The following is a 13,652-nucleotide window of genomic DNA, read 5'->3' as shown; positions in this document are numbered from 1 at the left end:
AAAATATCTCTAACTTTTGTTCTACTTAATATTTTTGCAAATTTCTTTATCTAGTATGCTAGTTAGGTCAATGCGCATCTAATGAAACGCTAAATTTAGGGTTTTGAAATTTAGCAAAAATTGTGTAAATGTGTCATAACTTTATTAAATATTAATATTTTTTAATATATTTTTTATAAATACGTTATTTAGGCTAATGTGGTTTAATTGGTATAATTAAAATCTGATTTAAAAATTTTGATTTTTTGTAAAAAAATTTTGACTCATGTGATATAGTACGAATATAGGTCAAATGGGGTCAACATACCCAAATAAAAAATATCTCTAACTTTTGTTCTACTTAATATTTTTGCAAATTTCTTTATCTAGTATCCTAGTTAGGTCAATGCGCATCTAATGAAACGCTAAATTTAGGGTTTTGAATTTTAGCAAAAATTGTGTAAATGTGTCATAACTTTATTAAATTTTAATATTTTTTAATATTTTTTTATAAATACGTTATTTAGGCTAATGCAGTTTAATTGGTATAATTTAAATTTGATTTAAAAATTTTGATTTTTTGTAAAAAAATTTTGACTCATGTGATATAGTACGAATATAGGTCAAATGGGGTCAACATACCCAAATAAAAAATATCTCTAACTTTTGTTCTACTTAATATTTTTGCAAATTTCTTTATCTAGTATGTTAGTTAGGTCAATGCGCATCTAATGAAACGCTAAATTTAGGGTTTTGAAATTTAGCAAAAATTGTGTAAATGTGTCATAACTTTATTAAATATTAATATTTTTTAATATTTTTTTACAAATACGTTATTTAGGCGAATGCTGTTTAGTTGGTATAATTTAAATTTGATTTAAAAATTTGGATTTTTTGTAAAAAAATTTTGACTCATGTGATATAGTACGAATATAGGTCAAATGGGGTCAACATACCCAAATAAAAAATATCTCTAACTTTTGTTCTACTCAATATTTTTGCAAATTTCTTTATCTAGTATGTTAGTTAGGTCAATGCGCATCTAATGAAACGCTAAATTTAGGGTTTGGAAATTTAGCAAAATTTGTATATTAATTTTTTTCGCAATTCTTTTGCTTTTTTATTACAGATAAAGCACGAAAAATTAAAAACAACCAGTTAAAACAAACATATCTTCTGGTAAGGATTATTTTATTGCAAGTGGTCTCAGGCAAAAAATGTAGAACTGAAAAATCAGTTAGTTACTTACTTTTCTTTTTTGGCAATCAAATGGTCAGTCAAACACTGACAAATTTGCGTTTTTTTTGCATTCGGTTCTTTCCGTGTAGAAAACAGTAATGTTTCTATCAAAGAAAAAACATTTAAAAAAGCCTTTAAATAATTTACACAGTTTGTTGTTTGTTTCAATTGACTTAATTTTATTAATATTTTTAAAATTAATTGATCCTCGAAATTAATATGACTTGTTTAATTTTTGATGTGTCAGCAAAAAGTTAAAATAAAAGAAAGCGTCTGTTCATGCTACATTTTCTTTGCGGTTTTTAATACTAAATATATAACACACATATAAGCATAGAATTTTTAGTTTTACAGATTTGTTGTTACATTAATATTTGAATAAGAAATTGTAAAATGACGTTTGTTCATTTCATCAACTGTATGGCTCTTGCTTATTCACCGTACGTTGTTACTTACAAATCATCAATGCTGTAAGTATAAATTAATTTATTTTAAATTTAACTTAAAATATAACCATGCTTGCCCTTACTATTTTCATTAATTTCGGTACAAAAAGCCATATTTTACATTTTAGAATGAAATTAAAAAAGATAAATTAAAAAAAATGAATTCCTTCAAAGTGTTGAATGTTTTTATTTTTTAACAGCTCTGAATACAGTGCTCTTATGAAAATTGTTTTTGCGGGGTTTGTATATTTAATGACCCAGCTGGGCAAAATGTTAGCCTTAGCCACATTTTTTCCTTCATTGGAACCAACTGAAGCCGGGATGGGGTTTAACGTTATTGGTGAATTGTTGAAGACCTCAGTTGACCTAGCCGATTTAGTGGGCATCTACTTTATCATTAACAGAACTGTCGGAAAACCAGAATTAAAAGGTTGCTTCGCTTATAAATATTGAGTATATATACATTTTTTTTAAACATGATGCATTGTGTGTTACCTTAAAAATGTTATGTTCAAAATAAAATATATATATATTTCATAAAATTTACATTTGTGAATTGTAAACTATTTTTTCTAGTTTTAATCGCTGGAGTAGGTTGGTCTGGTGCCCAAGTATTATTTTCAAATTTGTTAACATTTTGGTTTGGAGCCAGAGGTCTCGAGTTCGATTGGAAGTATATTCAACTTGCAATTGATGCAAACATAACATTGGTAAATTAAAATACCATTTTTCTGGTTAGCATATATTGAGAAACATTTTAAAAAATTGTCGTTTTATAAAAAATAGAAATAGAATTTTTTATTTTTCCACATGACCCAATACTATTATATTTTAGGTTCACATAATTGCAATGTCAGCATTGGTGTGGATTTGGACGAGGAATGACGTCAATCGTTCATTGCTGCCCATTGTCACAGTTTCAATATTTTTAAGCGTATTTCGCACGGTTTTAGTAGAAATTGTGGTGCATGGTTTTTCTTTAGGACCATGGATTTTCTTGGGTCTAAAAGGACTTGTAACCTTTATGATTGCTTGTGTTGCGATGCAATTATATGTCGGCTTTGTTGAAAATTAAGCCTTGCAAGTTCAATTGTATCACAATTTTAAAGTATAAGGGAATTTGAAGTGTTGAAAACTTTCTATAACATGCATTTTAAGTTGTTTTGTTTAAATAAAACCGAAGTAACAAAATGTTTTTTGTTGTTGTCTTAGTGTAATAAAAATTTGTTAAAAATTGTTTTGTTATAAACTGCAATAAATTACTCAAAATAAAAAAAAAGTTTTATTCTAATTCAGAGTATGTATGGAAAATAATTATGTGGCTAAATCGAAGGTGTCAATTATTTTGCTTTGCACAGATACAATATCGTCTTTAGTACTTTCTCCATATAGGGCCTTCCACCATGCAAGACTGGCATGCTTATTTAAGGGCACTTCTATTTCACAGCATTGCAATGCCAAGTCTATTACAGCAATAGAGTGTAGTTGTGGGGATACATCTATACAGTAACTGGAAAAATAACTGTCCTTAAGTATGGCCCAAGATAGATTTGCAATACCATGTTTTTTCCAAGCACGAGGACCAAACAATTGTGAAAGTGATAAAAGGTAATGAAGTAAGTACTTATGTGGAAGTTCTATAGAAACATTGAATTTAAGAACTCGAAGCATTAGTAATTCGCAAGATGCAATAGTATCCCTTAGATCCCAATATTCAGTATTTAGTTCAAGTGGAGGCTTGTCAGAATGTAAGGTATGGTGACATACATTGACAATATCCTGCAGTCTCGTCAGTTCTTCGTTTAACTTAGTTGAAAGGTAGATCGCAGTGGCAGCAATGGTATGTGTGTCATAATCAGATAATTCACATGCTTTGAAAAACTTGTGATACAAAATACAGGCACTTGCCAGAGCAGAGTCACTTAAATTTAACTTCACCACACATTTAAACATAAATTTAACGACTAAACAATGTGTATGATCATCATAGTTAGATGATGACGCCATTTTACCTAAAAAAAAACAAACACACGTGTCTGCGTGGCGTGTAACTTCTTAAACCAACAGTTTTAAAATGAAACAAAACCCCAGTTATTCTAACATCAGACCAGACCAGCATACACTAAAATTTTAAACCCACTATACAAAAAATATACCAACAAAAATACTAAATTTGAAAAAATAAACTTTCCAAACACCTATTCCAACATTTAACTAGTTCCCGGGTCTGTCCATCAACAACCGGGTTTCGAAATTAAGTACCGGTCATGTCGTCGAACCCGTATATTTACGAATGTTGCCAATATCTCTTAAATAAATATAAAAAACAGTTTTTTGACATTTGAACTGCTTGCAATTAAACTTCTTTATTTAAACCCTTGCGATAACACTTCTTCACGAATCCTTAATTTTAACCGCTTCTACATCCGGGGAAAAAGAAAAGAAGAGGGGTTCAAATGTAATGTGTTTTCCTGGTTGGCGCACATGTGCCTGGTTGGCGCACTGTGCCTGGTTGGCGCACTCAAATGCCTGGTTGGCGCACATCGTGATCCAGAAATCTATACCGCGCTTGAATATTTGATTTTAATCGACCTTTTCTTATCTTTAAATGGAATAATATTTTTTCCCTTTTTTTAAAACAAAAATAAGAGAGCAAGTTTTAATAAAGCTTTGTTTTGTGATACACAACAAAAAATTCACAGGTGTGACATAAAAACAATGAAATAAATATAACATATCTCCCTCCCAGGTATTAATAGTAATCGCGAAAAAGAAAATTTGGTAAAATAACGAAAGAAAAAAGGCCCAAAAACGTATATAAATAAAAACACAATTTTTATACGGATATAATATAACAATTCCATGATAAACTTTAAAATACTTCACCTAAATTATAAGCCGCGTGGCGCAATTACCCTCATTGCAATACACGACCACTTGAGGGCGCTATTTTCTGCATTTATCCTTGGGGAAAAAAGCAGTGCATTTCGATATAGGCATCAGAAATACAACGTGACATTATATAAAGTCACAGGGCACATAGTTCATAGAGAATGAAATATGCTCAAGTCTTTACTCAGTAATGTGGTCCGCTTCTTGTCCACTCTCGTACTTTTTCCACATCTTGAACAACAAGTGCTCAAGATCGTGGACATAATTTTTGACATTGAACAAGCGGCTTGTGGTTCTCTTGTCCCAAACCTTGGCACGAACTCTCTTCAAGCTAAAACAAATTAAAAAAAATTATTAAAAAAGATCGAGATAAGAAAAAAAAATGACTAAAAAGGATTACAAATGTACACTTACTATTCTGGGTCGGAGCCTAACTTGACAGCTATATCTTCATACTGTTCTCTGTTATCAGCAATCAACTCAGGACAACCCAAACATGCAAGTTGAGAGGATGCAACTCTGCTTGCCAATGTCTCCAATGGAAGGGTTACCATAGGACAGCCTGCCCACAACACATCCATACCTATAATAAAACATGTTAATTTACTTTTTACAAATAAAAAAACAAGGTGTCTGGCATGATGGTAATGCCACACTATTAGCCCTTGAGCCATGTGTTTACAGCTAAATAAGTCCAACTAGCCAACCCTTGCCCTGGGAAAACTATTGCCTTCAAAATGAAAAGCAAATTTAGATCTTACATAAAATTGTGCATTTCTTAAGTTCTTTAAATCACAAATCATACTTAACATACCAGTAGTATGTCCATTACATAATGGAGTGTCCAGACAAACATCAGCAAGTTGTCCTCGTCTGACATGCTCTTCTTTTGGTGCAACAGGTGAAAAGATAATTCGATGAGCGGCGATGCCACAAGTCTGGGTGGCAAATTTCTTCACATTTGCTTCGCCAACTGCTGGGAAGCGCAAGAGCCACAAAACGCTGTTTGGGACTCGTTTTAGGATCTAAAAATCAAAATAAATTTAAAATATTTTAAACAGATTTTTTTCCCCTAAAAACCTAGTTAAAAACCAAATTTTTTCCCCTAAAATCCTAGTTAAATTTTTAATTAAATGTTTGATTTAATTAATGTATATATATTCACATCATTAAAATTACCCAATATTAATATACAGTTTGTTGTTATAAAATTAAAAAAACACAAATTTTGTAAAATTCTTTAAAAATTTTGATGACTTACATTACACCACATGATCAATGTTGCAGGCTCAATCTTATACAACTGATTGAAGTTACAGTAAACCACACTGTTGCTTGGTAGTCTGTATTGGGATCTACTCGACACAACTATACCACTAGGGGGTTTCTCACCAGTCGCAGCCTTGCTGTCAATCTGTGAAACAATATAAAAATATTTAGTTTTAGAATTTAAAATTTTTGACTTTTTATTAAAATGCTATGTTATTAATACTGACTTGTACAAGTGCAAGACCATTGTTGGCGACATGATTTTCATCCAACTGAACAGTCAGTTGTCCATTTTTGACCATTCCACAAATATTAAGAGCTGCCTGGTTCATTGGAATAACTGGTGTCAACACCTAAAAAATTTTAAAATCGTTAAATGAAATTTTAATAAAAAATAAAAAAATTTAATGTTTAAAAATATTATTTTGGATTTAACATATTTAAAAAAAAAATTATTTAATTTTGTTTTTTACCTGTTTATCTTCCTCATCCTTTACTACAGAGTGGGAATAACTAACTCCACCAAACCAATCCAATGTTTCGGGTAAGTCGTTTGAGTTGACCACACAATAATTATCGCTCACATTTTCCTCCCCAACCCCTTTCACATCAATCACTGCTTTCTCCTGTGATAAAAAAAAGGTAAAAAATATATTTTTTGCACATAAAAGTGCTAAATGAGTATCAATACTGCAGAATACCACCCCACTAAAAAATAATAAATTCTTTAAAAAAAATAATTACTTTTAATTTATTTTTCAATGACTGATATTTGAGTTTTAGCAAGTTTTAGCATATTTTTAGGCACAGAAACTTTCATTTTATTAGAATTTTAAATTTTTTGTCCAACTATACATACCCTCATATGTGGGAACATCTGTGCATGATCACCGATAAAGAAAGTGTGTGGCATGTATGCCAACTTCTCACTATACTGCTCACGAAGGTTGTAGGGTGATGTGACCTCATCAGTGATGATGTAATCCATAAACGTGGCTCCACTAGTGCCGGGGTAACCCAACCACATAGCCTAAAATTCAAGGTTTAAGATTTATTCCGATTTAAGAAGGCCAACTTTACAACTAATCAAAAGGGATTTTTGCCAACCAATTTTTGCCAACAAAAAGTAAGTTTACTAAACTGGCTGAAATGCCAAAATTTAAATTATATATTTCAATAGAAATGTGAAACTTACCTGTATTGGTGCTGGCCTGAGTGAGAATATCTCATTCCTAGCTCCCTTTGTATATCCATTCATGTTCAATAAAACATGGATTCCATCTTGATGGATACGATCAGCTGCCTATAAATCATATATTATTTAAGGTTATTAGTTAGGTATAATTACAATTAGAAGTGGCCAGAAGCAATATAAAATGCAATATTTAATATATACAATATCCAATAATTTTGTTAAACATATATTTTACGAAAATCCTGTTTTTTATACTTGTAAAGTTAAATAAAACCATCTACCTTTCCATTGCATTGGATTTGAGATAGATCAACAAAATGTGCAACTTCTCCAGACACTTTCTTACGAAAATTTGTACCATCGTCTGGGCTCAAAGCATAACAAAACACCTATAATTATTAAAAATGATTAAAAAACGGTATTATTTTTGCTTATGCTTTCATAAAAATGTTTTCCTTTACATAAATTGAAGCGAAAAAAGTAAATACCTCTACTTTGCTGAGGTCATGTACACCAGGAATACTCTGCATCAAATGAGAAGTTGGATGGTTACCAAAATCTGAACTCACATACCCAATCCTTAACTTTCCTCCAGTAATACTCAGTGTACGGGGGTGATCATATGCTGGCTTATGCAATATGTTGATCTAAAAAAGAGTAAAAATTTAGATTTTTAAAATGTTTTTTTTTTCTTTTAGAAAAAAATAATAAAAAAGGTTTATTTAAAAAAAAGGGGACTGCACCTAAAAAATTAGAATTTTTTAAGACTCCAGTTCTGATAAAACATTTAACAAGATAAAAAAAAATTATTATTTACCTTGTCCAGGCATAAGGCTCCATGTCGTGCAGCAATAGCCTTTCTAAAATGATGAGAAAGTGGATATAACATGGAGTGGTGGGGATGGACAGATGGAAGCCTGTTCTTAACCAACTGATCGGAAACAATTTCAACGAGTTTTGCCATCCTTTCTTCATAATCACTCCAATCACAAATAATCTGTTACAAAAGTAAAAATAATTTTGTTACATTTTTAAGGGCCATAAAAAGAAGAAAAAAAAATGCTAATAATATATATACAACGCAAAAGAACAAATTTTAACTTTAAAAGGGTATAAAAAAACAAAAAATTGTTTTTATTTTTAACAAAAATGCACTTAAAATTACCTGTAGGCAATGTGCCAGGTTACAATAAGCATCAGGGAAGTCTGGTTTAAGTTTAAGAGCAGTCCTGTAGGATTGAATAGCAGCGGGAATGCTTCCACTATCCTTATGAACTGATGCTAGATTACTGTGAGCATCTGCAAATGCCGGGTTGATTTGAATGGCACGGGTGTAACACTAAAATAAAAACATTTTTTTAATTAATTGTAAAAATTTGCATAATTCGTAAATTAGAGAACAGTTTAACAAAATTAATTTTTTGTTGTATACTTTTCATTGTAACAGCCCCAAAAAGGTGTACAAAAAATCTTGAATGAATATTTAAATCCAATTAGCCAAAATTTTAAATGTTACCGTTTAAAAACAAAAAAAATATAAAATAAATTACTTGTATAGCCCCTTGTACATCTTGCATTTCCTTCAGTGTATTACCCATGTTAGAATAAGCATCGGCAAAAGTTGGACTTATTCTGATCGCCTCTTTGTAGTGCATTAAAGCTTCTTGCAGTTTGCCCTGTTGTTGCAGAACACTTGCAAGGTTGGAATGAGCTGCAGCAAATTCAGGAAATACCTAACAAAAAATATTGGAATTTTTTTATTTTAAAATGTGCTTAAGTTGCGTTTTTTATATATTTTTATCTTAAACCTGAAAAGGACCACCGTAAAGGCTGATAATAAGGTAACATACAGTACACTAACCCTGTCTTAAGTTGAATTGGCCAGTTTTTAATATAATCGATAATTACATTTTTATTTGGTTTTTGCTTGGTAAAAATTTAAACTGATTTTATCACCTAACCCAATGGCCCTACAAAATAAATCAAAGTAGTGGGGATTAAACCCCAAAACTTGTGTAGTTAAGCAAAGTATTATATTGTTCCCACTACATTATGCTGCTGGTTTTATTAAACCTACCTCTAGTGCTTTGCTGTATAAAGCGATGGCCTCTTCGATAAATCCTTGCTCACGTTTAATGTTGGCCAAGTTGTTGAGAGAGTCAGCATGGGAAGGGCACAAATGCAAAGCTTTGTTATAGCAATCCTCTGCATCTTGAACTTTACCTAAATTTTAATTAAAAAAAATTCACGGTAAATTATACATTTTTTTAATCTATATCACACTACCACATCAAGTTGAATAAAAATTACCCTTTTCTTTTAAAGCATTGGCAAGATTGCAATAGGCATCAGGAAAGTGTGGCTGTAACTCAATAGCTCGCTTGTAAGTGTCTATAGCAAGATCTATAAGTCCTTGTTCATAGTAAACACAGGCTAGATTGCCGTGTACTACAGCGTGATTCGGAGACAAATTTAAAGCACGAAGATAAGCAGCAACAGCTCTGTAATAAAATAGAAGGGATAAACATATATATATATTTTTTTGGGGGGGAATTATGTACTAGAGTTAATAACAGTAATTCCCTTTGGAAATTTAAAAAAACAGATATTGGTTAATATATAATATATGAGATATTCTACCTGTCAAAAATTCTTGCTTCCTTTAACACATTGCCAAGATTAATGTACGCATCCAAAAAGTTAGGGTCCAATTTCACAGCCTAAAACAGAAAAAATACTTAAAATAAAATTTTAAAGTGCAGAGTAAAAATTTTTCTAAAATATTTGTTACTTTAACTTACCTTTTCAAAGTGATGAATAGCCAGCCATATTTCTCCTTGGCTGTTAAAAACACATCCCAAGTTGCTCCATGCCACAGCAAAGTTTGATTGAGTTTCGATAGCTTTCAAATAACACGCCTGACCATTCCAAAGTTATAAAAAAAAAAAAAAATTCAATAAATACATTGCAGTGGTTGAATTTTGGTTGGATTACAGTGTTAAGGGTAAGTTTAAAATGGCTGAACTTGTGCCCTAGTCGTGTTATGGGCTTGGAAAAAAATTTTCCAGCGCAACACGTTGACTGTCTGACAACTATGAAGACAAATTCTCTGATTGTCTGTAAATCTTTTTATATAAATATATAATATTAACTAGGCGGGCACAAGTGTTTAATACAGAAGCAAAAAGGCATTGGTGTGATATCAACAGGTAGAATATTTTTTTTTAAATTTGAGCCAAATGATTTTACAATTTTTAATAAAAAATTAATTTTAAAAATCTTGTGTCCAAATAATATAAAAAAATTGACAGGTTCTAAATAAAGTAACCTTTAAAGATACCACACCATTTAATCAAAATGCACAGTAAGAATGACATGTTTTGTTAAGTTTTGATAAAAAACCTTACACAGTAAGGTGAGGCTGTGCAGTTTGAACAGAAAACGCAGTAAGCAGGAGCCCAAAACACTGTTTTAAATCGCAGCAGCGCGCGAATCGCAAAATGCATTTCTATGACTGAGCCCCAAATTATCATTAAAAAAATGTAGCTATCATTTTTCAAAAACAAAAAAAATAAACCTTTTTTTTTTATTTTACCCAAAATGTTTTTTTTTTATAAAACCCCCCTCCCAAAAAAATTAAAAAACCCCATGGGTGTTTCTAGACACATACTATACCACAGCCTGTATGCATTGTTGGACATTATCTGATTACAGCAAAACGCTCTGGAAAATTTCAAAAATCCACTGAAGATATTTGCCATTTTGTCCTCATCTTGCCAGTAGAAGCAGCAGAGAGCCAGTCGAGACCTTTTTTACGTATGATTACAACAAATGCACAAAATAAAAACAAAAATGAACAAAGATTGTTAATCGTGGTTTTTAAAATTTTTTTGTTTCTATTTTTTTTTATATTTATTATTTATTAAACAAAGTCAAACAATGAAAAATTAAGTAAAACATTCTTTTTGCTTTTAAGCTTGTTTTATTAACTCTTCATTACCGACAAGAGAATAGAACCGAGTACATTCATATTTTGTTAAATTTTGAAATTTAGTATCGGCACCATGCTTATGTTTATAAAAACATACTGATTTAAATAAATTTTATTTCTTATTTTTAGCTTTTTTTACAAATTTTTTTTTTACTAAGTTTATATATATAAAATTTTTTTATGGCAGTATATTTTTAAAAGCATAATTTCTGCGTGCTTAAAAAATTGTTTTTAAAAATTTAGGTGACAGTCTTTGGCACACAGATATATTTTCATTTCTATTTAAACAAGTACGAAGAAAGTAAATCCAGAAAAATGCATTTCTAATTATTTTTCGAAAAAAATTATTATAGAATTTTACACTTAAAAATTTTGACAATTTTTGAAGGTTTACAAAATGCAGTTTTCTGACCCACATTACTTTCTTTGTAAAATTCGCAATTTAGCACCAATGCCCTCATTAAAAACTTTTAAAACAAACCCGTAAAAAACAAATTGAAATGCCATTTGACAATACAATAGCAAATGCTCTGTATCTAAGCAAAGAGGCATACAGAGCACTTGTAATTGCTTGCTAATGACATTTTTTAAGAAATTTGTCGCAAAAAGCAGAGCGGCATTGGAATTAAATGTCGCACGACGCAGCAAAGCGCAACCATTTCAACTTTTGAATGGTTTTAGGGAAACTAACTGACTTGCTAAATATTTGTTTTTAAGTTTTTTTGATAAAACAGAACTGTCTCTTCTAACTTTTGTGGTTTTTTAACCTGTAAAAAAGCTTGATATCTGTGTGCGATCACTTTTTTAGTGATATTTGACATGTCACATAGTGTTGTAAACAACTTTAAATTATTTGCTTTACAATGTACCCAGTCTACCTCTTACTTAGAGTTATTTAATCTACTTTTTGTACAGCTAGTTAGGTTTAAATACAGGTAAAAACCAGCACACATCATGCAGTATACCTTAGCTTCTTCTAATCTACCTAAGGCTTTTAACAAATTGCCGAGGTCACTTCTAACACAGTACAAATCCTAAAAACAAAATTTTAAAATAAAAAATTTATAATAAATTATTTAAAAAACAAACTTAGCACAAACATTAAATTACTACCCACTTCATAAAGTAATATTTGTTTAAACACAGGTTACCTAAGTCAGCAAACACGCTGATAAAACATGACCCGTCGTCTCAAAGTACAAAAAAAACAATTAAACTTACAGGGTTAATTTGCAAAGCAGAGAAGTAAGCATGGACTGCTCCTTCAAGGTCTCCAGCTGTTACAAGTGCAGCAGCAAGGTTGATGTATCCGTCAATAAAATCGGGCTTCAGTCTAACAGCATGTCTGTGAAAACAATAAATTTTAACCTTACATCAGCTTAGAATGTTGTCAACACCTTACAAAAGTAAATATATCTTTTGTTATGTTTTATGCCCTACCTGTAGTGCTCTAATGCTTCTTGCAGTTGTCCTCTTTCTTTGTAAACATTACCCAAGTTTGAGTAAGCTTCTGCTAACATCGGGTTAGTCTTGATAGCGTGCTTTGAAAAATACGCTGACCTAAAAATGTATTCAAGTAAAAGATTATAAACCATTGCCAAAAATAACACACTACCAATAAGAGTAGTAAATACAACAATTTCATTAACCTGCAACTTTATCTTCACCATTTTGTTACTTAAATTGATTATTAAAATTGTTTGTACACCCCAATTACTACTTTAAAATACTTTCATTTTAAAAATAAAAAAATCCACATACTTGTCCAAGCGTCGACATTGAAAGTGAATAGAGCTTAAAAGTAAGAGAACACCGGTGTTGTCAGGTTCTTGTTGCCATAACTGCATACAATGTCTTTCAGCATTCTCGTAATCACCTGATTGATATTCTCGGTGTGCTATTTCTCCCAGTGCTAAAAACACAGAAAAGTTATATATAATACTTGTTTTTATAGTGTAAAAATATATTAAACATACATTATTAACCAATCATAGACAAAAGTTACTTTGAAAAAGTCTAAGCTATAAAACCAAATTGAGGATAGAGTGAATATACCCAAATGCAAATCTATGCAAAGTTGAAATACGGATTCTAAATATTAAATAAAATCATAAAAAAAACTTTAAAATACCTCCAGGATCTAGGTTACCAGCTTGTTGTTGCTGCTGAGGATGGTTTCCATTTATTATAATTTTTTTCACAACTTCGTCTTTGTTTATTTGCGAAAACATTTTTTAAGTAAATTCTATTATCAAACTGAAAACAAAATAATTAACGCATTATTCGTTGCACAAGTAAGTAAATTGCGACAACAACACTTATTAGCCAAGTACATTAAATCGACTGACTTTCAAATTGACTGTCTGTCAGTCTGTTTATAATATTGTTGGTTTTAACCCAATGCCGGCCTATTGTCAACTTTCTGACAAGTTAAACGTACTCTCAGCCTGCTTTGGACTAATTTTAACGCCTTCAACACAAAGCTTAATCTAAGATATTGTAAAGCACAATTAAGATTGTTTTTAAACCTTCAAATTAATATTTTATACCTTTTAAAAACTCTGTAACGAAAACCCGATGCGCGAAAATAAAATGTTCGACAACGCGTCCTATAATCACGCTTTTGTGATTATGACGTCAT

The 13,652-nt window shown here is 30.9% G+C and overlaps 3 protein-coding genes across 3 annotated transcripts; 1 reads left to right on the top strand and 2 right to left on the bottom strand.

Annotated features, from left to right (window-relative positions):
- The first annotated feature begins 1,534 nt into the window (after positions 1-1,534).
- On the top strand, positions 1,535-2,932 carry LOC145745157 (BOS complex subunit TMEM147-like). Its single transcript, XM_082563156.1, has 4 exons — positions 1,535-1,688; positions 1,865-2,094; positions 2,241-2,374; positions 2,500-2,932. The coding sequence occupies exons 1-4, from the start codon at positions 1,612-1,614 to the stop codon at positions 2,737-2,739; spliced, it is 681 nt and encodes a 226-aa protein (XP_082419282.1). The 5' UTR covers positions 1,535-1,611; the 3' UTR covers positions 2,740-2,932.
- On the bottom strand, positions 2,552-3,671 carry LOC145745156 (cyclin-Q-like). The gene has a single exon (XM_082563155.1). The coding sequence runs from the start codon at positions 3,669-3,671 to the stop codon at positions 2,979-2,981; it is 693 nt and encodes a 230-aa protein (XP_082419281.1). The 3' UTR covers positions 2,552-2,978.
- Positions 3,672-4,323: 652 nt separating this feature from the next.
- LOC145746265 (UDP-N-acetylglucosamine--peptide N-acetylglucosaminyltransferase 110 kDa subunit-like) lies at positions 4,324-13,269 on the bottom strand. The gene is made up of 22 exons (XM_082564508.1): positions 13,143-13,269; positions 12,773-12,923; positions 12,452-12,571; positions 12,233-12,356; positions 11,977-12,045; positions 9,822-9,938; positions 9,661-9,740; positions 9,331-9,521; positions 9,098-9,243; positions 8,571-8,753; positions 8,186-8,359; positions 7,838-8,017; positions 7,509-7,667; positions 7,302-7,409; positions 7,021-7,128; positions 6,685-6,855; positions 6,299-6,451; positions 6,053-6,178; positions 5,818-5,970; positions 5,371-5,581; positions 4,971-5,139; positions 4,324-4,887 (listed from the first exon to the last, which is right to left on the bottom strand). Exons 1-22 carry the CDS (start codon positions 13,240-13,242, stop codon positions 4,737-4,739), a joined length of 3,144 nt encoding a protein of 1,047 aa, XP_082420634.1. The 5' UTR covers positions 13,243-13,269; the 3' UTR covers positions 4,324-4,736.
- Between the last annotated feature and the right edge of the window lie 383 nt (positions 13,270-13,652).

Source organism: Corella eumyota, chromosome 3, assembly GCF_963082875.1.
Source record: "Corella eumyota chromosome 3, kaCorEumy4.1, whole genome shotgun sequence".
NCBI lineage: Eukaryota > Metazoa > Chordata > Ascidiacea > Phlebobranchia > Corellidae > Corella > Corella eumyota.
This window is presented reverse-complemented; position numbering and strand designations above follow the sequence as displayed.